At 45.5% G+C, this 25,705-nt stretch overlaps 1 protein-coding gene and 1 long non-coding RNA gene across 6 annotated transcripts in view; both read left to right on the top strand.

Moving 5' to 3' along the window:
* TAOK3 (TAO kinase 3) overlaps positions 1–25,705 on the top strand; it is a 121,830-nt gene that overhangs the window by 86,213 nt on the left and 9,912 nt on the right. For all 5 annotated transcript variants that reach the window (XM_081841780.1, XM_081841778.1, XM_081841779.1 and 2 more), the window contains 3 exons: positions 14,072–14,308; positions 16,041–16,169; positions 22,048–22,251. In XM_081841780.1, coding sequence (XP_081697906.1) covers positions 14,072–14,308; positions 16,041–16,169; positions 22,048–22,251 — 570 coding nt within the window. The remainder of the gene's footprint in view (positions 1–14,071; positions 14,309–16,040; positions 16,170–22,047; positions 22,252–25,705) is intronic.
* Positions 24,061–24,567, top strand: LOC309330520. Its single transcript, XR_014151468.1, has 2 exons — positions 24,061–24,377; positions 24,531–24,567. It is a non-coding gene; the product is annotated as an uncharacterized lncRNA (long non-coding RNA).

The raw sequence follows: 25,705 nt of genomic DNA, 5'->3' as shown, positions 1-25,705 counted from the left end.
TAGAGCAGAGGTTTTCAATCTTTTTGAGTCCATGGCCCCCTTGACCAACTACATTCTTTTTGTGGCACCCCTGTGGGGCCCAAGATCCCAGTTATGTCACCCCTTGCCTGCAATGCTGGCAGCCTCCCACCCTTTTTCGAACACCCTCCCTTGTGGAGCATTCCCTCAGCCTCCTCTGCCGCCTCCTTGGGAGTCCTCCAGGCAGCTGCTGCTGCCTCCCCTGGTCTCTGAGCTGCCCCCGCCCCAAAGAGAGGTGCCTCTCAGAGGCACCATTTGCCTGTAGAGCTTGTAGCCAGGGCTGCTGCAGTAAATAGCTGTGCAAGGAAGAGGGGCAGAGGCCAGCGCTGCCCATGGCACCCCTGACCATCATTCAAGGTGCCCCAGGGTGCCACAGCACACTGGTTGAAAACCACTGATCTAGAGGCCAGGACAGGCAATGTTCTCAGAGCCAGAGGCCGGGACAGGACTGCAACACCAATTCCCAGTACTTCTTTGATGTCCCTTTCACATGAATAACATGTGAAAGAGGCTAAAATTGCATGGCAAGGAGGTGCAAATCTTCAAAACCCCAATCTCTCCAATGCCAGAATAGTGTCTCCCAATTGTCTTCTGCCTTGATGGGGCTGTATAGGACACTCCCATTCTTGGTCATCATTCCCTCTAATACCAACCTTTGCTTAGCACCATGCCCATTGGGAAGATATATACGGCTGCATACTCAGGGCAATCCCCAAGTATGCAAAATTAAAAAATAAAATAAAAATTTTAAGGTTTCAAGAGAGACTGGTGTTAAGTGGCTTCCAAGATCTGTAGAAGGCGGGGAACATAGCTGGCTGCATGCTTCGGCTGTGGCTGATGGAAGTTGTAGTCCCAAAGATCTGGATGGGGAAAGCAGATCTATGCATTTAGAATAAACTGCTGAGGATGTCAGCTGTGGGGGTGGGGATGGAAGAAGGGAATTGGCCTGTTTGAACTCATCACAGCTTACAGCTTAGGGTATCCTTCCCCAAATTGGTGCCCTCCAGATGGCTAACATCATATATCCTTTTAAATGTGTTGGAGGAGAGGGGTTTTTGGATCGGTTTGTTCTTGTTTTTATTATGTATTTTTTTTGTCTCTATATATTTTTTATCCTATGACCCGCCCTGAGATCTATGGATAAAGGGTGGTATACACATTTAATAAATTAAATATAAATGTAAATATGATGATCATGTTTTTGGCTACACCTCCTGTCATCCCAGACCATTGGACAAAATGGGATGTGTAGTCCAGAGCATCTAGAGAAGACTAATTTAGGGGATTTATTATTATTATTATTATTATTATTATTATTATTATTATTATCATCATTATTATTATTATTATTTTATTTATACCCCACCCATCTGTCTGGGTTTCCCCAGCCACTCCTGGGCATACATACCATGATGATCTCATCACCCCATGTTTCCTTTTCCTACTGTCTGGAAACCTCCCTCCCTACCCGCACTATATAGCACAAGTGGGGATGGACGAATTTTGTCCGTTTGGGATTCTCCCAGCTTCTCATTTTCCCAGTCTCCAGTTTACCACACCCCATTTCCACTTCAGTTTGCACATTTTTTAATAGTATGTACAAAAAAATCCCGCTCTTTGCAGATTTGCGAAATGTATAGATTTTTTGCAAGCAACTTTCCCCAATATATTTTTGTATGTTATTTTCACCAATGCATGCTTTCTTCTTCTTGCCCTTTCTCCTAATGGACAGTTTTTTGGCTTGTGCATTGCAAGTTTGAAATTCAAAGTATAGCTTCACATACTGGTTTGGTGAGGGATGGTGCAAAATCCCTAAGAACATCCCTAAGAGCAGGTGGGGAGAGTTTTGAGGATGGGGGCGGGGCAGGGCTGGGGAGAGTACTGAAGTGCCTTTTTTTTCTTATGTTCCTCTTGAAACCTTCCCCCTCCCCCTTTCTGGAAGCCTTGAAGAGCCTTACAAGGCTCTTATTCTGAGCTAGTTGGAGCCCTGAACAGGAGCTCTCCTGTTAGAGATGAGGAATACATTGCACTGTGTTCTCGTCCCTTCCGATAGAGAATTTGGCAGCCTCTTGTCTAGTCAGCTTTGGAAGTAAAATCCCCAACCCCCCACCCCCAAAATCAATGCAACAGTGGTTTCTCCAAATATGCAGATCTATATTAGTACACAAATTAAAGGGACAGTAAAAGAAAACTACAAAATCACAAAGATTGAGCATACTCAATGGCTTCCAGGAATATGAAGTGGTTAGGGTGTCATGGAAGGGATGCATAAGGAGGGGGAAAGCTGCTTGAACTCTCTTAACAGCTTAATTTACCAGAGACCATCCTTCCTCCATGGCAATGCAATCCTCTGGTTCACAGCCAGCAGCTGCTCTCAAATCAGAGTCCTTTTAATTCTGTATATCATAGCATTAAACAAATACAGGTGTCCTTTCCCCCCCCCAAAAAGCCCCCAACTCCTGCAGCCCATGGACAGTGCTGCAAAGGTTCTGTTCCCCATGTCTGTATTCTGAACCCCACCCATGGCCTGAAACAAGCAGTTTTCAGACTGAATCCCATCCCAGCTGAATAACAATTCAGGCTCCCCATGAGCCATCTCCAACGAGCTACCACCCTACGTTAGCCATCCATGGGGGACGGGGTGGGGGTGGGGAGGTAAAAACCTTTTTGTAGCCCCTGTGAAAATGTCTGCCCGTGCTGGACCTACTCAGACCACTTATTGCTCTTCCAGGAGCTGATGTTGAGAACTCATTGCTCTGGGTTTCTCCTCCCTTGTTCTTGCAGTGTTAATTCCCTTTGCTCTGCAGTTTTGCTACAGCTTTAGCCACTCCCAATTTAGTTTCTGTTTCGTTGGCTTTTTGGCTCTTTGCTTTGTGAAAGGAGCTCTGTTGCAAAGGTCCCACTATCTGGTTTGTGCACAGGCGATCAAGGTAGGGACCCTGGCAACCACCAGAACAGGATGCCACTGTTAATTCAAGGCATGGCTAAGGTTCCATGTTCAGTTTCCTGCATCTCCGCTTAAAGGGTTGTGTGCAATCAGTGCTGAAAGAGATCTCTGTCTGGGACCCTGGAAAGGGTGGACAGTGCTGAATGGGAGGCACTATTAGGTCTGGCTCCGTAAAAAGGGAGCTCCTTGTATTGTTTGGCTTCAAAAAGCCCCGTGTTCTTTTAAAGCTCTGGTCCAGCCATTCCTCTTCTCTCTCCATGAATCATTCTTTCACTTCTTTCCATATCAGGTTTTAAAATCCATTCCTGCTGTTCCCTTAGGGACATCAATGATGATAGCAGTATCATAGTAAAGTTTAAATGAGGTATTTGTGTCTGTCCTCACAAAAGAGGTCACCAAAGGAGGGAGAGAGAGAGAGAGACTCCTATCTGAACTAACCACCTCAGATGGCAAAGTCTGTAAGCAATGTGTGTCCAAGAGAAAGAGTTTGTTTGGGCAAATTCATTGCACTGTTCCTGGGATCATGACAGCAGTACACAATTATGCAGTGTGAGAGCGTTTTCAAAGCCCTGTAACATAGGTCAGTATTAGTACCCCCTCGTTGTAGGTGGGGAACTGAAGCAGAGAGAATTCCTCGCCCAGAACCCACCTGGCGGAGCTGAAATGCAGAAGAAGGGCTTCCTGATTCAGGTCACACGCTTACTGTGGCTTTCCTTAAAGAATCCCGGGAACTGTAGTTTGTTAAGGGTGCTGACCTCGCAGGGCTACTATTCCCAGCACTCTTAGCAAACTACAGTTTCCAGGATTCTCCATGATGCTTAAACTGATATGAAAGCACTTTAAATGCCCAGTGTGGGTGTGACCTCAGAGCTCAGTCTCTTAACCACTACACTAGACCTCTTCACCATCAGCTGCCATGTAACACTGAATCCTAAGGAAACTCAGGGTGCGAGGTGACTGATGGATAGGTAATATTGCTGTAAAAGTAATCCTGTGATTGGAGACTGGAAGAAAGGTCATGTGGGGTGGGTGTAATAGGTTGGTGATCCTGACCGGTATTCTAGGCAAATTTTAGTAGGCACTATAATTAACCACGTGGCCTTGCAAAACTCAGCATGCTTTGGGTGTGCCCAGCACCTCAGTAAGGAGAGGTTTCTCAGCCATTTTCAGCATGGGCCTTTCTTCTAAATTTGCCCCACTTTCTGCCCTTGCCCCCTCAACTAGTTCTACCTAGTGTGTCCTGGCAGGGAAGCATGGAAACATCATCATGGAAACATCTCGCTGCTGTGCATAAGTATCTATGTATCGGGACAAAGGGAGGTCCTCCAGATAAAAGATCAGCTCTTGCCAACTGCCCAACGTCAGTCCTGCTCACTCTGCAGCTGAACCCAGCAATGAGTGGCAAAAGAGACTCTTAATGCTCCCAATAGTTCTGGCCATTAGAATCCCTTGAGGTAGCCTCTTGTGCAAGTCCCCTGTGTGGGAAAGAAGGGCATGGGTTTCCTGGTGCTTGGTTGCTCTGCCTGGGGCTTTGGTGGAGAGGTTGACTAGCAATGAATAGGGCTTGCAGTGAGGGAGAGGGAGCCCCATTGGAGGCTCCTTGTGTGGGACTGGAAAGGGAGGTGGGAGGCAGGAGACTGCCTAGCAGCAGGGGAGACTGCTGACAAGACCCTCTACTTGTTTGGAGGGTCAGGCAGGTGAAATTTGGAGGAGCCAATTCACCCAGGAAGGTGAATAGGCTTAGTGGTTGAGCACCTGCCTTGCATGCAGAAGGTCCCAGGTTCAATCCCCAGCAGGTAGGGCTGAGAATGTTCCCCATCCGGCAGCGACCGTCCAGGGTTTCAGTCTGTGTAGGCAATACTGAAACACATGGATCACCAATCTGACTTAGAATAAGGCTGCTTTCAGTGTTCCTATATAAGGAATGAAACATTCATTCATTGCTTTTTCATTCATTCCCATACAAAGACCCACTTCTACTCTTAGCACTGTCAAAATCTTTATCCCATTGATTGCAGCTTCACATGTTCCAATGGGCTGGGAACGATCCTCTGCCCCAAACCCTGGAGAGCTGCTGCCAGTCAGTGCAGCAGAAAACACCAAGCTAGATGGACCAGTCATCTGGCTTGGCACGAGGCGCCTCTGTGCTCCTTGGGGTGGTGCTGATGGGCTTGGCAGCTGCTTGGTTTTCGGCTGTCACTCTAGAGTTCCATCGTTTTTATTCTCACCCCACCCTCCACAATCCTTGCAGGTCTCTTACACCTTCTCAAGGGGGAGCAGCTTGATTTAGTGCCTTTTATGCAAGTACTATCTTTTGTTTTCTGGAAAGGCACAGATCCCAGGTAAGGATCCTCTGCTGAGGAAACTGCCCTCTCCTTGCTTCTCCAGTTCCTCTGCTGGTGAGCAGAGGCACCAGAGAACTGATGGACCATGGGATCATCGCCCCTCAACTTACCTCCATACCCAGGGCTGCCTTCTTTGACTTTTCTCTGTGAATGTTGCTTAGCAGCCTTGCTGCCCAGAGAGTCAGTAAACACTGTTGGGATCTGAGATGAAATTAGCAGCGGGGAGACTTTTCCAACTCCCATCCTTTAATTAATCTAAAAATGCTGGATTAATTAAAAGGATGTCTCAAAATTAATCCACTGATTTCCTGGACTAATTGAAGAGTGGTAAGGCCAGTAGGCCCCACTGATGCCATGATTTCACTGAGCTCATGAATTAGTCTCAAGACCTCTGCGCACCTCTCCCAGCATGAATCAGGTGTGCCTCTTCCCCCTGTGCTGTACAGCTTGCTGGAGGCTGAAATAGCATTGGGTGGGACCCAGTGTGCACCAGAAAGCGCACATCATGTGCTGAGGCCTCAGATACTCCCACAGATCCCTTTCAACCCCTCCCTCCTCTAGCATAGGGAGCACAACGAGGGAGGCCTTGTGTATGCCAAAAACATGGCCTCAGAGGCCCTTGGACATGTCTGTGTGTGAGTGATGCACCCGGAGTGGCAACACATCATGCAAACTACAACTCCCCGTTATGCCAGATGGCTTGGATGCATCATAAGTGTGTGGGAGCATCTGAGGCCATTGCGTATCATGTTTCCCTCCTGGTGCATGTTGGACCTTTACTGCCAGTGCTGCTCACCCTCCAAAACGCAAGGGCGGGGAGAGTCTGATCCATTCTGGGTGGGGGGGTGGGGTTCACAGAGGCTGCAGGTTCCCTTAGCACGCTCATTGATGTCATTTGGGTGTGCTGTGGCGCTTAGGGACTTCGCCAGTCATCAGTTGATAAAGATGGCTAGCCAGCGGTAAACCCAGCAAAGACTTGAGAGAGTTTATAGGGTTTGTAAAAAAAAAAAAAAACTTGAATATGCATTGCTGGTGTGATGCAGTGGCACAGAAGACCAGTGCTATTTTAGGTTATGTTAATAGGAGCATTTTTCCCTCCAGACTCGGAAAGTAATAACAAGACCTTACTCAGCACCGCATACACCTCATCTGGAGTAATGCGTTCAGTTTAAGGAGGGTATACAAATGGGTAACAGATTTGGAGAGGGGCACTGAAGAGGATAAAGGCTCTGGAATGCACATCCTGTGAGGACAGGCTTGAAGGAACTAAGCACACACAACTTAAGAGACCTGATTAATAATGGCTGAAGCGTTGTGTCTAGTTGCGTCTTGGTGGGTCCAGTTTAAATTCGTGCTTTTCTTTAAGGCAGGTGCTGCTCTTCTGATGTTGGGCTGCAGCTCCCATAAGCTGCAGCAACTGGAGGGCGCCATATTGGCTACTTCTGGTCTAAGAGCCAGTTGTCCAGAAGGAGCTTAGGGACTGAACCAGGAGCTTAGGGATTGAATCAGAAAATAAGATGAGTTGGAAGGAAGGAAGGAAGGAAGGAAGGAAGGACAAGGAGACGTGGTCATGACCCTGGTTGTGAATGATAGCCAGGACTTGGGCACAGGAGGAGGATAAACCGGCTGGATCTGGAAGGGAAGTAGCCCTGGCTGCCAAGGGGCTTGAACTTAGACCCAGAGCCCATCACCACGTTAGAGCCCCTTCAACCAGAGCCCTCAAACCAGGACTCCCAGACAACAACCCCTGAGCCAGCTTGCTTTGAGGAGCTGGTCCCCTTACACCAGCGGCCTCATGCTCCCCAGCACCTGCTCAGTACATCAGATAAAGAACAAGGGAGAAGCTCACTGAGTGGCAATGGGGTGCTCCAGACCAGAGAGCTTAGAGGTGGTAGCCTGGCCCAAATAAAAGGCCTCAGCTGAGATAAAGATCACAGTCCTATTTAGGCATTTATTTACAAATGTGGGAAGGAGCCAGCAGGAACTCCAGAGCCAGCCTTGCCTCCTTGATGCCAACAAGAGCAGTAGCATTGTCCTCCAGCCTGCATGTGGCCAGCTTTGTCTGAATGGAGCCATTTCCACAAACACGGGATTTCCTCCACAGGCACAGGAACCCTAGCCAATCTGGGTTGCAGTGGAGGAAATCCCACACACATTGAAGCATCTCCCTTCAGACTGAACCCACATATTGACTGGTGGCACGTGTGCCGTCCATGAGAGGGTGAGGCTGCCTCCACACACTCCGGTTGGACCCTTCACACATCCATAAGCCTAGATAGGGATATGCTCCCTGAGCAGATTGTGGGCTCGGAGCTCTCCGAGGTCCTGCAGCTTCAGATCAACCCTTTCTGTGGCCTGCCAGAGTGAGGCACTCTCAGATGTACATGCCACTTGTGGCTAGGGCAGGATGAAAATGATCATTGCCTAGGAAATGTGCCATCTTAAGTAGGAAGCCTTTATTAGCCTTTTCTGTTGTGAAGAGCTTGCTACCAGCAGATGGAACCAGTACAGTATATGCATGGCCAGAGCAACAACTGTGAATTTCCCCTTTGTCTAGTAGGGTAATTTCTAGGCACACTTGCACACCCCTCCTCTTTCCTCCATCCAGGCAAGCAAGAGACATGATCAGGGTTGAAGGACGCATTCCAGCCAGCCCAAACCTGTTAAGGAAGGTGCAAAGCAGGACCAGGGGGTGTGGCCTGGAGAGAGAGGGCGTGGCCTGTGAAAAGGTCTGAGAGCAATGTTTGGGAAGCACCGTGCAAAATCATTTTGTGAGCTCTGTGCTTGACACAGTGTCGGGCTGGCAAAGGTCCTGCGTAGATTTGTTCTCCGGTGCCAGCCTACCAGCTAGCTGTCAGGCGCTGGGGGAGCAGCTCACAACAGGGCTTTGCGGCCACTGCCAGTTTGCCGTGCTTGCAAAGACCCTTCCGGCCACACCCTACCTTTACCTGCCTCACACCCGGCATCATATATGACATCAATTATAGCGCAGGTGGGTGTGGCTCATCTAAAACAGGGAGGCCTGCAGTGCTGGATCAGACCCGTGGGCTGGAAATGCTTTAGGGGCTGGAGATGTAAGATTACAAAATTATCCTTTTAGAAAATATTCCAAGGGTGGGTTCTGGAAGTCTCAGAAAAGGACCTGGAAAAAGTGCAAACGAAGTATTTTTTAAAAAAGGAAGTGAAGCCCTATGCGACTTTTAAGGTAGCACTCCTATCCATTCCAGTGGAGTTGTGCACCATCAAATTTCCCAGAGGATCATGACCGTCATAAATTAGAGTGTGCTTCTTGGACTCACTGGCACTGTGGGAAGACCAGTTTGCAAGGCACTAATAAACATGGCAAAGTGTAGGTTTGATCAGTCCATCCCATGGTGAAACAGTCCTCAGGCCGCTGCCATTTTGAGACCACACCACAACTTACTACATTTTTAACCTTCCTGCCATGTTACGTAGGCACAGCCTATGTTTTTATCCTGCCGTGCATGTTATGCTCCAGCAAAGTGTGTTATGCTTGGACCTGGAAGATCTCTGGTGTGGAATCACCGAGTAGCCCTGGAAATATGGCAGTTCATTCTCAGCTTGGGTCAAGCTCCAGGCACCTGAGTCCCAGGATCTATGGCAGAAGCATCCAGTCTTGACTGGGTCAAAGTCAGGCATGTTGTCCAAAACAGGCAGGGGTCAAGTTAATGAGCCCTACACAAGTATTGGGGGCAAGTATGAAGTCATCCAAGATTATTAGTCATGGAGAGGAAGCAATAGCTTTGGCAGTGTCATCACATTAGAGCTGAACTGCTCAGACCAAGGGAGCCAACACTTCATAGGACCTGACAGGCCAGAATTGACACTTGGACAGTACTCAGTCACGCTGGCACTGCAGCCTAAATAGCTGACGTTCAGTCTACCAGGTTGCTAGGGGCTCAGAAGACAAGACATCAGCTGGCTGCAGGTAGCAGCAATAGAGCACAGCCTGAGTGCCTTGCATCTTATCACTGTCTCTCAGCCTCAGTTTTCCAGGGGTAAAAATGGGAACATGAATGACTCCTAGGGAATATCCACAAGGGATATTGTCAGTACCACATGCAGTATTAGGAAACCTTATATTAAAAATATACCTGCAAACTTTTAATGGGTAGATTAATAAATTAAAGCTTAATTTAATGAAATGGTGAGAGGATATTTTAGTTGCTGGTGCTGAGAGTCCAGAACACACGTTTATTTTTAGTAATGCACGCTTCTTACTACAGCAAAGGATGAGAAATTAAAAATAATTGAGGTGCCCTTTCCTTTTAAAAAAGGTTGGTAACTGTTGATACCACTCTACAAGTTATCTCACACTTGTTCATTCTCCTACAAAGTGCAAGTTAGTACCATGCACTTACTTAAATTTAATTGGTTAAAAAAAAAGAGTAACTATCAATAAATTGAGAATCCATTATAAAAGTAATACAAAAATTAATAGTATCAATAGAGCTGTGATCTGGCCAGGTCTTCAAGCCATAGTCGTTTCAGTACCCAGCTGAACTGCAAAACAGTTTGAACCCCTCCCTCCCATGTCACAGCCTTCAAAAAGGACTGTTTATCTTGGCTATTAGGCAGTTGGTGAGATAAGAGTTTAGAGCTGGAGGAAGAAAGACTTCCTGTGTATTTAAAGGGCAAAGAATGTGCACAGGTGTCCATAAGCTTTTTTATTTTTTTTTAATATGAAGCGAATAAATAGGTGGGTGAGCTTGAAATGAGCCTGTTTTGCGGACTGAACATTAGCAGTTATAGGGACTTATTCTGTATGGCTTCCAAGACTGTTTCCTTAGCCTCTTCCAGTGCTTCTCAGTATTAGGCCATAGTAGCCTTCTGCAACCTTGAGTCTTTGGGTGTTAGTTGGTCCAAAAATGCCACCATCCCTTACCATTGGAACCCAGCAACATCAGAGGACCCAAGGTTAGAGCAGGCTGGGCTCTGGGGTGGGTGTATGGTGGCAAATAAGGGCCTCATGAGCCTGCCCCACCCCTCAGCATCAGGATCATCCAGACAGAACCATCTCCAGGTTCCGCCAGCGATGAGGATTAACAAAAGGAACCTCTTTGGTTACGTGAATCCTATTTCCAGGGAGACTTATTGAGTGCTGTTGTCTTTTATGCAGCAGCTGAAGTCCTTTGCATGTGCCCGGGCCATTTTAAGCATCACTTTAGACTTACAACTTGCAGTTTTAATTCTCTTTAAAGCCACAACATTTTAGCTGCTCTACTGTTTACATGACCATATTGTTTCGTTGATTTTTATTGTTCTAATGTTGAGCTAAATTGTTTTGTTAGCCACTCCGGGCATCCTTCGGACTAGAAGGGTGTGATGCAAATATTCCAAATAAGGAAATGGTTGTGGCTTTTGGGGCTTGGACACCATTTCGGATTTCACTAAGTGTGTGAGCAGGGGGTTGCATGACTCATGGTATGCTTCCAGGTGCCCTGTTGTTCAGGAGTAAATTGAGGGGTGAGATATGTATTTTGAAAACACTTACCGTAACTATAGCAATGACAGATCCAGGGATTTGGCCAAGGATATAGCTGCTCCCTGGAAGTAATCACGTGTAGTCTGAAATGTAGGGGAGGGAGAAACTTCCACTCCCAACTTCCTGAAGGATTGATGCCTTTTATTTGTGGGGAGCAACATCTCCCTAGGAAGACCAAAAGCATTTTAACTCTGTTCCTTTTCCTCCCTCTGATCACTTTTCATGACCCCTCTCAGATGTATGATGGCCAAATCTGTTGGGTATGCTTCAATTCCTACCCTTGCTCTTGTCCCTTCACTGCAGATTCAAATTTTTTTATCAATTTTACATTAAGTTGATATGCCTGCTTTTGGTGGGCTGAGTTATACCCGCAAGGTTAAAGAAGCTATTGAGTGCACCCCTAACCAAATTAAAATGGCTCATAGTAGGCCACTCTTTAAAAATTCTCTCTCTGGATGAACAGAGTTGGCATACCTGGTTGGATAGGGGTACAGACATGGTTCAGAAGAAGCCATAGTCAGTGACGACAACCCTCTAGCTTTCTTCAGCCTCTTGAGTTGTTTACACATTCAGCAGGTGTGTTGGAAAAGCCAGTAACCTCTGGCTCCAACAAGGTTTGGGGCACATTTCATTTTTAATCCCAAAAGAAGTGATCATGTAAACACAAATCTGAGAGGTGTAATTCACAGTTTCACAGAAACCAACCATATCCTGCACATGAACCAAGGCCGGTCCTGCTAGAAGTATGTTCAGCCCACGAGTTTGTCTTTGGTACCAGAGCTGAGCTCAGTCCTTTCTTGGTTTTCTGCAGTTTTCTTCATTTCGCCAGCATAAAGGGGGGTGCTTTTTGTTGGTTGCTATTGCAAATCCATCAGTAGATCCTGATCTACCTCCTGCTCATTCCTGCCATGCAGTTTCCTAACATTATGGCTGCTATAGCCCCAACTAGTGACCTTGAGGAAGGTGTTATATCCATGAGCCTGGCTAGCAACCAATGCTGACCTAGAAAATGTAGGATTGGAGTGATCAAAGCAGCCCTTAGGACCTGAAACCCCATCTAGTGCTGAGAAGAGGACATAATGCAGAGCAGAATGACCCCAAATCCTCCCCCATTTCATAAGGACTAAGATACCAAAGGTCCAGAACAGTTGCAAAGACAGCTGTTGAGAAGCTGTGTCGCCAGTTATTCAAGGTCCTCTATTCTCAGTCAGTGTAGACAAGGCAAAAATGCTGAACAAGTGCTAGACTCCAGGCCGGATCACTACCACCTTAAGAGATTCACTCTTAACTAAGGGTGGGTGGCTTAAGGATCTGCACAATGAAACAGAGTTCAGGTTAGATCTGCTTTGGAGGTTGTTGCTACAAGTGTTCTACTTGGGAGCTATCCCTAGTCTTGCAGATAAGGGTACCCAAGTCTTCCATTTGCTTTCCCTGTCAAGACAAGGACAATGCACACTTACACAGCAGAAGCACTGAAGAAAAGTGGGATGTGATTCTGAGTAGGATAGCACTGTAAATTGTCCACTGTAGAAAAGCCCACGGGCCAATGAAAGCCAGAGTTGCACAAATCTCATGGAATCTGGGCACTGGGGAAGATAGAGGACTAAAAGTAGCAAGGAAGAGGCATTGCACATGCCAGAGTGCAAATAGCAGTGACCTGAAGTCCTCTGGTTGTTCTGACCTAAGATATGAGTAGGGATGTGGGTGGCACTGTGGGTTAAACCACAGAGCTTAGGACTTGCTGATCAGAAGGTCGGCGGTTCAAATCCCCGCGATGGGGTGAGCTCCCGTTGCTCGGTCCCTGCTCCTGCCAACCTAGCAGTTCAAAAGCACGTCAAAGTGCAAGTAGATAAATAGGTACCACTCCAGCGGGAAGGTAAACAGCGTTTCCATGCGCTGCTCTGGTTCGCCAGAAGCGGCTTAGTCATGCTGGCCTCATGACCTGGAAACTGTACGCAGGCTTCCTTGGCCAGTAAAGTGAGGTGAGCACCGCAACCCCAGAGTCGTCTGCGACTGGACCTAGCGATCAGGGGTCCCTTTACCTTTACGTTTAGGTTGGGATTGAGGTTGGGAGAATAGGTTGGGAGATAGAAAGTGAGAGGGGAGAGAGTTGGTTCTGGGTAGAAACATCTACTCTGCGGAATATATCAAAACCTACAGAAAGGAGTCTCTGAGCTTAGTGTGAAGGACACTGTGTGGTGTCCTGTGAGAGTAATAGGCCAGGAATTAACTGGAAGGCTGTCCCTTTACCTTTACCTTAAGATATGAGTGTGACCCAGGAAACATTTTGGCCAATGGTAAGACTGTCAGTTTTAGCCCATCAGAAATTTAGGAAGGTTTTGTTTCTTTTCTTTGTAAGGTTCCCCTCTCAAACAGGTCCTGGGAAAGTCATACTCAGCCCTAGCGCAGGAGCGGAAGAAGAATATTTTCATTATTAGTCAAGTAATGGTGGAAGAGCAGACATTTTGAGATCAGGGCAGGAGCTTAAAGCACCCTGCTTTAAATGTTGTCTGTGTGTGGAACTGAATGCTCCTGGGTCTTGAGTTTGGTCTGAAATGTCATCCGTCTTGACATCATTCTGGGCTGCCAACGGAGACTGTTGGCATCTCCAGGTAGCTCATAGTGGTTCTGTCTTGTCTAAAATCATATTGAAGCTATTGTATGGAGGGAGGTTCCTGGGTCATATCTTTGACCTGTCATGGTCACACCTGCTCCACCAATTGTCAGCTCTAGAGGCAAAAGATGGGTGCAGATGAACAACATCTGCAACAATGGAATTTGGCAACAAGTCATTTTGAAAATGTGCGTGTGATGGATTTGGCCCAACCAACTCCCTTGTCAAAATAGCTCTCTGACAAAGCTAGTTGCTTACCGGTAACAGAGGGTTCAAGGTCCAATCCTTTTCACCTCGGTTGGGTTTATACAACATGTGGTGGACTCTCTTTCAATGGAGGCTTTCAAACAGAGGTTGGGTCAAGGATTCTTTAGCTGGAGGTTGGACCAGATGACCCTGCAGTCCCTTCCAACTCTACGATTCTGTTATTCTACAACATTGTAAAAAGTCTGTCCATTTGCAGCCACCTCTCTGAATAAATCACTTGAGCCTATCTGCTTTGCTTCTGGGCTATTTCAACCACCTGGAATATCTGACATGGGTTTGCAAGCATGGGGTTTTGGAGCACTTCTGAACTACCTCCCCTGTCAAGCCAAAGATAATATGTGTGTGTCCATATTTGTCTCCTTTGGTGGCCTTAGGTTACAAGGCAGATCCATGAGCATGAGCAGGAGAACGAGTTGCGGGAACAGATGTCAGGTTATAAGCGGATGCGGCGCCAGCACCAGAAGCAGCTGATCGCCCTGGAGAACAAGCTGAAGGCTGAAATGGACGAGCACCGCCTCAAGCTGCAGAAAGAGGTGGAAACTCATGCCAACAACTCGTCCATTGAGCTGGAGAAGCTGGCCAAGAAGCAAGTGGCCGTCATAGAAAAGGAGGTGAGTCAGGGCATCCTAAAAACGTGGGGTTTTTTTGGGGGGGTGCAGAAGACTGGGTGAAGATATATAATGTCAGTGATAATCTTGCAGGATGTGATGGCAGTGGGTTTATTGAATTTATTAAGTTCTTCCTACAACAGACAGTCATAAAGTGATCTACAAGAGCAAAATACAGTGACACAGTAGAAAATGCACAAATGCATTAAAAAAAACAGTCAGAATTAAAACATCCAGTCATTGATGCTCCCCAAATGTCATCTTTTTCAGTGGCAGGCAAAGTTGCACCAGGGCATTCAAAAAGATCACACTCATGCATACTTCCATAATAAAATGGCATGATCCAGAATTCTTCCACCTTAGGAAGTTTCAAGTGAGCTGCCACTAGGCTCTGTCCTGGGCCTAATTCTTTCCAGCATTTGAAATGACTGTTATCACATCTGCAGATGATTCAGTACCAGGAGGGCTAGCTAAAACCTTAGAAGACAGAAATAAGATTCAAAATGACCTTAATAGAAGAGGGTTAAAATTTAAAAATGGGGACAGAATTCAACAGAAACAAAGTTCTCCATTTCAGAAAATAATAATAATAATAATAATAATAATAATAATAATAATAATAATAATAATAATAGAAGAAGAAGAAGTGTAGAATAGTGTAGAATAGAGGATGCCAGGCTTGGCAAGTAATATGTGTGAAAAGGACCTCAGGATTGCTGTCTATAACAAGCTGAACATGGATCAGCTCTGAGATGTGGCTTCCAAAGAGGCAAACATGATTTTAGTTTGCCTTAATAGAACCAAATCACGAGAAGCATTAGTTCTGCTTTATTCTACACTTGTTGGATCTCGTGTGGAGTATTGTGTCCAGTTCTGGGTGCCACATATTAAGAAGGATGTAGCCAAATTAGAACTATTTAAGAGGAGTACAGTGAACATCAGCAGCAGCATGGAAAACAAGACCTGTGAGGGAAGGTTAAAGGAACAATATATGGAGAAAGCTGAGCGGGGGAACATGATGGCAATTTTCGAACACCCCAAGACACAGTTGTACAGTAGGCTGCGAAGGCATAGGGTTGTATCCAATGCTAGTCCAACTCAGAATAAAGCCATTCAAGTTAATGGACATAACTATTTATCTGTTTATTACATTTATATCCCACCTTTCGTTTAGGAGCTCAAGGGTTTACATAGGTTTCCCACCTCCCCATTTTATCCTCATCACCAACCTGTGAGTTAGGTTAGGCTGAGAGGCAGGGACCCATTTTGCTTCTGCATTTTATAGCATTTATTTGTATTAGTATTCTAAAATTGTAAACTGCCTTGTGTGCCTTGGCAAAAAGCTGGTCTATAAAAGCAAAAAGCAATCAAATTGGTAAAAATGTCCAGGAAAACTCGGGCATATGGCAACCCATGTCGGAAGTGTTGATTTTTTGGCGAATCTCCTTAAAAATAGCTCAGTTCTTTGGAGAATTTGCAGAAAAAGCTCAACAACTTTTGTGTCTGGATTTTCACTTTTTGTAATATGGCAACCGTACCAGAGACTAGCTATGTGCTGCTTGCAGGCTTTTATTTTAATCTGTCCTGAATATTTCAGTTACTATATAGCAGTGCAAAGGATATGGGAGAAAAAGAGCAACACAGCTAAAAACTTGGCTAAGATGTTAACAGTGCCTTTTCTTTCTTTCTTTCTTTCTTTCTTTCTTTCTTTCTTTCTTTCTTTCTTTCCATCCAGGCAAAGGCAGCAGCAGCAGACGAGAAGAAATTCCAGCAGCAGATTATGACTCAGCAGAAGAGAGATCTGACCAATTTCTTAGAAAGTCAGAAGAAGCAATACAAGATTTGCAAGGAAAAGATAAAAGAGGCAAGCAAAACTTCTCCGGCATTTTATTCTGGGCCAGTAAGAAGCATGCGCTGGATAGCAATGTTGTGAAAGAATTTTGAAGCTATTTCAGTAGTTTGCTCATAATACCATAGGGCTGGACTTCATTGATGAACTTCCCCAATAAATAACCTGATGGATTGTTCATTGCTGATTTGAGCTCATAATCTTGATCCTCTCTTAAAGGTTTGGGCTAGGCAGTATATTAAAATAAATAACAAGACGAAGTGAAATGCCACACATTTTAAATAACCCATGCTTCCTAAGCCAAGTCACGAGTGCTTCTTGATAGAGGAGAGGTTTTCACAACTTCTGAAATATGCTTAAGCTAGGATTTTGGTGAGTCCATTGAGAAAGGGGAGTTCCTTATATTCAGAGTAGCTGTATCTTCCTGGGCACCCTTGAGGTGTGAACCTCAAACACGGATAGTGGCACTTTAGGAAAAAATACTATGGGTGGTATCTAATGCTAATCCTACTCAGAGTAGACCAGTTGAACTTAATGACTATGAGTAACTTAGGTCTATTCATTTCACTGAATCAATTCCATATCAAACTTAGTTGGATACAGCCCTATACAGTGGTACCTCTAGATGCGAATGGGATCCCTTCCGGAGCCCCGTTCTAGAGCCCCGTTCACATCTATAAGCAAACATAACCCGTGTCTGCGCATCTGCGCGTGCGCGGGTCACGTTTCGGCGCTTCTGCACATGTGCATGACATCATTTTGAGCTTCTGCACATGCGCAAGCGGTGAAACCCGGAAGTAACGTGCTCCGTTACTTCCGGGTTGCTGCAGAGCGCAACTCGAATGCGCTCATCCCGAAGCACATTCAACCCGAGGTATGACTGTATAGTTAAGGCAGTTCTACAATAACAACAAAAGTCTTTAGGTTTGCCCCTCAAGAAATTCTAGTTCTCCAAAAGAAGGGAAAACAAAGAAGAGGCAGACTGGAGGCAGAGGCTCAAAGGGCTCTGTTCCTTTCCAGCCCATATCAGAGGCAGGTTGCTCATTAGGAGTTCTCCATGGTGCTGAATCCACCCCTCTGCCTTGTTGTGTGGACTCCTCTGCAGGACCAGAATAAAATAGGGAGTGTGTAGGGAAGCAAAGAGATTAAACCTCCCCCGTGATAGCTCTGTTTCACATCCATACAGATAAACACACCTGATTGGAGATTACAGCTCAGCAGCAGGGGAGAAGGAGTGTGTTCCACTGCCAGGTTGCCCAAGGAGGAAGAGAGCCGTTGCTTCCTCCATGGGCAACTCCCTGCATTTCTGTGCTGTGCCACTGCGAGACTCCTTACTCAGCAAAGAGGCCAAGCAAGCTGCCCATAGAAGAAGAAATCACTTTCATACTGTGGATTCAGAAAAGGGAACCCTTTTCTCAGCATGGAAGCCAGACAAACTGAGAGTCCAAATGGGGTGTGTGCATGGATGGGATGTTTGTGTGTGCCTTGGCCCTGCCCATCAACAGCATGTGCTATGTGACTCCTTTCACACATGCATGCATGCATGCATACATACATACATCATATTATTTGTGTGCCACCTTTCCACAGTTAAAACTCTACTCAAAAAGGCTTACAGCATGAAAAAAATGCAGAATTTGAAATGCAACAAAAGTAGTCATAAGCAATAAATAAAACATCCAGAAGTGCACAACCAAATGGAACAATTTCCACATAAAATCATAATAAAGATACAAAAATAATATCTATAACACCCCCCCCAACAAAAACGCCTAGGCAGTAACCCAGTCCAAGAGTCTTTACCCAAGGAAATGCAGTCTTCTGGGGTGGAGGGTGGGGTGATTCTCCATACTTGCTATATGGGTTATGCAAATTAAGCAAACATGCAGAACATCTCCTATATTTGCCTGATTTATTCTCCTTCTGTTACTAATTGAGAGGTGCTAGGAGCTATAAAGGGCACTGAAGTCTTGTTTCCTTCATGGATTCCAAGATTTCACTGAGCGTTGCCCATAAACTTTCAAACATATCCTTACAACCAGGAGGCCTAATATATTGATTTATGCGGTGGGGGGCGGGGATTATGTAGCCTAGGAAGAAGTCGGAATAGAAAAGGGGGGGGGAATGTCTTGAGGTTGCGGTGGTGGATAAATCTAATATGGCTGCCTCTGGGTGCTTCCACATCATCAGCAAGAAGGCCAGGCAAAGATGGAAAAAACAGGAAGTAAGAGAAGGCGGGTGGTGCTGTGGTCTAAACCACAGAGACTAGGGCTTGCCGATCAGAGGGTCGGCGGTTCGAATCCCTGCAATGGGGTGAGTTCACGTTGCTCGGTCCCTGCTCCTGCCAACCCAGCAGTTTGAAAGCACGTCAGAGTGCAAGTAGATAAATAGGTACCACTCCGGCGGGAAGGTAAACGGTGTTTCCGTGCGCTGCTCTGGTTCGCCAGAAGCAGCTTACTCATGCTGGCCACATGACCCGGAAGCTGTCTGTGGACAAACGCCGGCTCCTCGGCCTATAAAGCAAGATAAGCGCCACAACCCCAGAGTCATCCGCGACTGGACCTAACGGTCAGGGGTACCTTTACCTTTAAGAGGAGGCAAGTTAAAAAATAAAGAAGAACCTTATTGAGCTTCGCAACCCAGTTTGCTTACACCTTCCACTGTGGAATGATTGGGGCTTACCATTCCATGAAAAACTTGTCTTTAGCGGGACAAGATTTGATTAGCAAAAGAGGCCCCCTACCCTGCAGTGACGTGTCAATGTGGCTTCCACTCATAATGCCAACCTTAGTAGTGGGTGGCCTGAGGCCACTGCATGCTCTCTGTCCAAAATACTCATCTGGTACGCTTGGCTTTATGAATGTACGGAAGTTCCTCTGGTGTCTTAATTATCCCATATCCTTGAGGCATTGTTAGATATAATTCGGATTGACTTGAGTACCCAGTTAAAGCGAAGTCCACATAATGCTGCCCTTTAAATGACCTTTTGGTGTTCATTTACATCCATGGAAGGAGCTCCTACCCAGTCTAAAGAGTAACCATGATGCACACCTAAATGGAGCTCCCATTAGGATGAAATTTATTTCCTGGTTTAAATACTGTCTTCCGTGCAAATGTTACTCTTTGAGAGAAATGTCCCAAACAGCTCACCTTTGGGTATTTTATCTCTCATCTGGTTCCTTAAAAAAAAAAAAAAGTCCCTTGTTCAGCGTTGAAAGTTCTTCAACTCCCAATACACTCAACGCCACTTTAAATGAAGGAAATAGTACGATTGTACTGAACCTCCAGTTGTTTAAATTACTCTGGTTAGTACGTGCTAGGACTATGAACACAGGCATATTATAAATTATATGTAGGAAATAGAAAGCGTACCATCCCTCATGTGGGTTTGGCCACCTGCAAAGCAATCCTCAAGTCTATCAAAGGACAACACAGATAGGTCAGCCTACTGCAAACTTGTCTATCACAGTGGAAAGGGATATCTGAGGGTTGTACTAGATAGAAGAGCGAAGCTTCACAGAGTCCTTGACAGTCAAACTATAACGTCCTCATTTTCCCTGAGGGGGGTAGTTAAGGGCTTCTGTTTAGGGAAGTTTTTAATGTTTGAAGTTTTATTCTGTTTAATATTCTGCTGGGAGCTGCCCAAAGTGGCTGGGGAAACCTAGCCAGATGGGTGGGCTAGAAAAATATTATTATTATTATTATTATTATTATTATTATTATTATTATTCTGCACACACCTAAGTTTTAGGACCCACCTAAAAATGCCACTTGTGAATATGTTAAACTGTATTTAGAAACAAGTGTACCATCCAAAATGCTCTCTTTCAGATAGAATTGGGACTCTGTGCTCTGAAATCACTTCAAACTTCTTTTTTAAACTTCCTTAAAAAAAAAAAAACCTGCTTCACTAAATACCTGCAGCTAAAGAGCTTTTAGGATAATTGCATTAACTTCCTAAGCTGCACTGCTTTTTTCCCCTTTGTGGTTCCCCTGCACGAGTCTATTTTAGACACTTGTCATAAAATGCATATATTGTGCAGGCTCAAAACTGCTTCAGTCATCCAGCCTCCAGATGCTGTTACTGTTCTGTAGCTGAGGAAATAAAAGGCATGAGAGAAAGTTTTCATAAAGAGTCACAGGGAACCCTTAGCAGTGATGGACTTTTTAATTCCACGTCCCACTTAATACTGATCTTAAGCACACACACAGAGAGAAACAGCTCCTGTTCTCCATATTATTAAATGCGGAGCAGCTATCATGCCTGAGTCCTGTATTCACAACTTCTAAAATAGATTATAGCTGAGATATAACACGTGAAATATACACATATGAGCCAGACCCCTGGCAATGACCCATGGGCCCCAGAAATAAACAGCTTTGAAAGTTGTGATACATAGCGAAGTGACATTTGCCATGTCTCCTGCACCACTCCCAATTCAACCTTTTGAGACAAAATTCAAAGTTCACCTCTGCCCTTAATTCACTGAGTGGCTATTGGCAAATCACTTTGCCTCTCAGGCTCAAGAGGTCTTCTGCAACATGGACGTTGCAGTAACTCATGGGGATGTCCTAAAGGTTTCTAAAATAATGTCTATGAAATACACTACATCAAATTCTTCTGGGGGTCCTGTGCATCCTATTTCTGATAGAGGCAGCCTGAATGCTACAAGATTAGTGTTGGCCATAGTTGTGAATGAAATGCTGGTTTTGTAGCTTTAGGTGAAGGAAACAGCTGCACAGCACTCAGCTTCTTCTGCCAAACCAATGAGATTTCCTCCTTTTCCGGTTGAGGTGCCTCATTCCACAAGGTGTTGGGGCATAGTTTTGTTTAGTTGCGAGCTCAGTGGTGTCTGCGTACCAGCCAAGAAAAAATTGAAGATGGGGCCGGAATTTTCTGGGGCAAGACGTAGACATTTCTCATGTCCTTTTTGGGATTTTAAAGAAAAACGATCAAGTTTTTAAGGAGAGAAACACAGTAGCTTTGGCATACTTCAGCAGCCAATCACCCAACCTTGTGGGCATGTGGCAGCGGTGGAAAAAGGGCTTACAATCCCTGCATACGCCACCTCCCAGTCACATGCTTCCACATGCAGAGTTCATCTTTCGGCACATGTCTCTTTCACACTTAAGTCTCTTGAATAGGCATGTAGAGCTCCAGTGCAGAAACCCTTGGCTATTATATTGGCCGATTAAGCCACTTGTTGTTTCTCTGGCGCCAAAGCCTGGTTGAAGTCTAGTTTGTGCAACTGTTTTCTGAGATGGAAAAGTTGCCGCGTTATAATAACACCACATAAACCCCAATTTTCAAAGTGATACCTTTTGTGTCCCTCCACAACTTTCCAAGTGGCCTAAGATTAGAACCAAATTAGAACCAAACATTCAGCGAGTGCTTTTTTTTTTTTTTTTTTTTTTTTTGCCAGAGGAGGCCTGACCTGTTTTTCTTTACTTTGCACTCTTCGCTTCCAACATCTATCAGTTTTATACCACTTTAACTGTCATGGCTTCCCTCTGGGAATTGCAGTTCAGTAAAGGAGAGCCCCATTTCATGTCAAAGATTACTAATTTCGGATTCTGGACTCTTGATTCCAGCCTGGTTTGTGAGCTTTTAGTCATTCTCTCCCCCTCTCCCTCCCTCCCCCCTCGTCTTTGGAGCTCCTGTATGTTTTGTATAAACTGCTTAGCTCCCAGCAGGGGCATCTTGAGGGGTAATGGGCTTAAAAACCCTTTTGGAAGGGGATTCAAAGGAGGACCCTCTGTTTGCTGTTAAGCTCGTACAGATGGTAGTAAGGGGGGGGAGGCATCACATTTTTTGTTTTTGTTTTTTTACCCCTCCCCATCATGAAACCAACAAATGACTTTGTTTCTTGGCCTTTCCTCTGTGCACGTCCAGGAGATGAACGAGGATCACAGCACACCGAAGAAGGAGAAGCAGGAGAGGATTTCCAAACACAAAGAGAACCTGCAGCACACACAGGCTGAAGAGGAGGCTCATCTTCTCAGCCAGCAGAGACTCTACTATGACAAAAACTGCCGTTTCTTCAAGCGAAAAACCATGATCAGGAGGCACGAGTTGGAGCAGCAGAACATTCGGGAGGTACCACCTCTTGCTTTCCTCTCCTCTTCGCCACCCCCCTTTCCCACCCTGCCCCAATATACCCAGGGAAAATATAAGGTGAATGCAGACAACTGGTCAATATGCCATGCTGTTCATGTAACCAACCTGGGAAGCCTGCTGCCTGTATTGTCCTGACAAGAGCTGAGTCTTCCCATACTCGTGTAACAAGGATGTAGTATTTGGGTCAGAATTTTGTTATTGTTTTATTATGGTTTATTACATTTATATACCGCCCTTCAGCATAAGATCTCAGGGCAGGTCAGAGAATAAAATACAGGATAAAAACATAAGTAAAACAAAACAGCAAAGCAATAACCCCCCTTTCCCACATTTAAAAGGCTGTAGAATATTAATCAGCCAAAGGCCTGGTTGAAGCGGAACATTTTCGCCTGGCACCTAAAAATATAGGTAAAGGTAAAGGACCCATGGACAGTTAAATCTAGTCAAAGGCGACTATGGGGTGCGACGCTTATCTCACTTTTCAGGCCAAGGGAGCCGGTGTTTGCCGACAGACAGCTTTCCGGGTCTTGTGGGCAGCATGACTAAACCACTTCTGGCGCAACTGAACGCTGTGACGGAAACAGAAATGCCGTTTACCTTCCTGCCGCAGCAGTACCTATTTATCTACTTGCACTGGTGTGCTTTCGAACTGCTAGGTTGGCAGGAGCTGGGACAGAGCAACAGGAACTCTCCCCGTTGTGGGGATTCGAACCTCCAACCTTCTGATCGGCAAGTCCAAGAGGCTCAGTGGTTTAGACCACAGTGCCACCCGCATCCCTAAAGATATATAATGAAGGCACCAGGCGAACCTCTGTATGGAGAGCATTCCACAAACAGGCACTACAGAGAAGGGCTGTTCTTGTGTTCCCACCCTCTGGACCTCACGTGGAGGACGTGCACTAAAAAGGACCTCCGATGATGAAGGCAGAGTCCGGAATTGTTTAATTTAATTTTACTTTTCCATATCAGTTCTATCCAATGAGCAACATAATTCAAGATCAAGGGGTACAGCACCAGAATTGACTGACGGATCGGGCCAGTGGCCCATTGGACCAGCATTCTGTTCTTACAGTAGCCAACCAGATGGGAAACCAGTAAGCAGAACTAGAATACAAGAGCGCTCTCCGCTCCTGAGGCTTCCTGGCAACTGGTTTTCAGAAGCATTGCTGCCTCCAGCCATGAAGGCAGAGCATAACCATCATAGCTAGTTGCCATTGATAGCCGCCTTCTCCATGAATTTGTCTGGTCCTCTTTTAAAGTCATCCAAGTTGGTGGCCTTCATTGCCTCCTGTAGGAGCAAAGCTACACCAGAATCGGCACAAGTGGCTTCCAGAAGAGGAACAGCTCTGTGTGTCTGTGTTGCAGAGAGGAAAACTTTCGGTTAGCAGCAGAGCACATGCTTAGCCTGCATAAGGTCCCAAGTTCAATCCTTACCATCTCCAGATGGGGCTGGGAAGGACCTCTTCCAGAAACCCTAGAGAATCGCTGCCAGTCAGAGTAGACAATACTGCTCTAGCTGGACCACTGATCTGACTCTGTTTGGCATCTCTGTCCAACATACAACAATTTCAGTTAATCTGTAACCTGCTCAGCTCCTGGCAAGAGACACACTTAGGTGTTTTATGTAAGAATAGTGGCCCTTCTGCTATGATACAAATATGGATAGTTTGATGCTGCATCTTTGCATCTCATTTCATGGCAGAAGTTACTGTCATCTGCATCCTTCCTTCCACCCCACTTCTGAGGGTGTCAGGTCTTGAGTAAACTCTCTGGTCCACATGGACTCTGCCTCTATGCTTGCAATCACCTTGTCCGCGATACCATATGTTAATACTCTTTACCATTTGGGAGGTCCATACAAACAGCTTGTTCACTGTAAATGGTTACATGCACACTGTGGTAAGTTATTAATTGGTGACAGAGCCTCTGTATTCATTCATTGTTTCCCTCTTTTGCTCTCTTCACATTGCAGGGAGGCAGAAGCTCACAACCGCATGTGTTAGTGACAATATGCTTGCAAGTGTGAGATGTACTATGTGCTCTCAACTTGCTTCACTCATCCATCCTACCCCAGCTCTCTCGTGATGGCCATTTGTCATTGCAGAGTCTGCCTAAGGAGAGGGCTAAAGCCTGACCTATACATACAACAGAATGAGGTGGTAGAGTATATCAGAACAGATAGAAAATCCTATCTCAACAGTTCTGCCATTGTGGTGTGTGTGTGTGTGTTTTAATCCTGCAAATAAGCAGAAACTTAGCACATCAGAGGTTACTCTGTAGTCTGTATGCTATTGTGCCCCCCCCCCAAAAAAAAATCACTTGCAGGGAAGTTTTGCTTCTTTTCTTATTTTAACAATATGTGACACATTCGCCCTTAGATCTGCATTTTGAAGTTGTGTGATCCTTTCTGCCACCTTATTCTGCTGCATGCGTGGACTAAGCCTAACCAATCCAATATATACATGTACCTTTGAGAAAGCCCTTATTGAATTCAGCTGGGCTTACTTCTCAGTAGAAATGTGTGCTATACCTAGTGAAGGGCTTTTGCGGCAAGAGGGTGAGCCAGGAGGTGGTAGAATCCCCTGGCCCAAGTTCTCAGGACAGCCTTAGGGTGGCTGTGTGTCCTGCATTACAGAAGACAGCCATTTATTTGTTTGTTGCATTTGTATCCCACCTTTGCCTCCAAGAAGCTAAAGGTGGCCTATATGGTTCTCTCCCTCACCATCTGAGCCCCACTGCGATTATTATGATTGTTTTACTATTGGGCTGTCTGTCGGTATGCTTTTTACTATGTTTTTATCACTGATGTTTTGTAATGCGTTTCTAATGTTGTACACCACCCTGAGATCTTTTGCTAAAGGGCAGTATATAAACTGAATTAACAACAACAACCCTGTGAGGTAGGTTAGGCTAAGAGGCAGGGACTGGCCCAAGGTCACCCTGTGAGCTTCATGGCCAAGTGGAGATTTGAACCCTGGTCTCCCAGTTTCTATTCCAACACTCCAAATGACTACATTACATTGGCCGCCTGGTCCAGGTCTGGCTTAAAGATAAATAACCATAAAGAGAGAGAGCAGGAGAGGTCTTGAAATTGCCCATCCACAGTTAGGAACTGGAGAGCAGACTGGGCAGGCATGCAAGTCACATTCTTCTGTACAATGTTAGGGTGTAATTTATTTCTATGTAAACCATAGTGATTGTTTGGAAATTTGCAACTATCCATTTATGCAAATCTTATGCAAGCATAAATCATTTTTACTCATCGTTTTCTGGCAGTGTGTAAGTGGCCACCCTAGTCTAAGGTTACTGTATGCCCGAAATTTTCCAGACATAGCCAGTATTCAGCCCCCTTAAGCAGTGTCCGAGCAGAAATTGCTGAAATGTCTGGGAAAGCTCAACAAGTTTGGCCAAAAACAGCTCAACGACTTTTGTG

The sequence above is a fragment of the Podarcis erhardii genome, assembly GCF_964252035.2.
Source record: "Podarcis erhardii genome assembly, chromosome: 15".
Lineage (NCBI taxonomy): Eukaryota > Metazoa > Chordata > Lepidosauria > Squamata > Lacertidae > Podarcis > Podarcis erhardii.
This window is presented reverse-complemented; position numbering and strand designations above follow the sequence as displayed.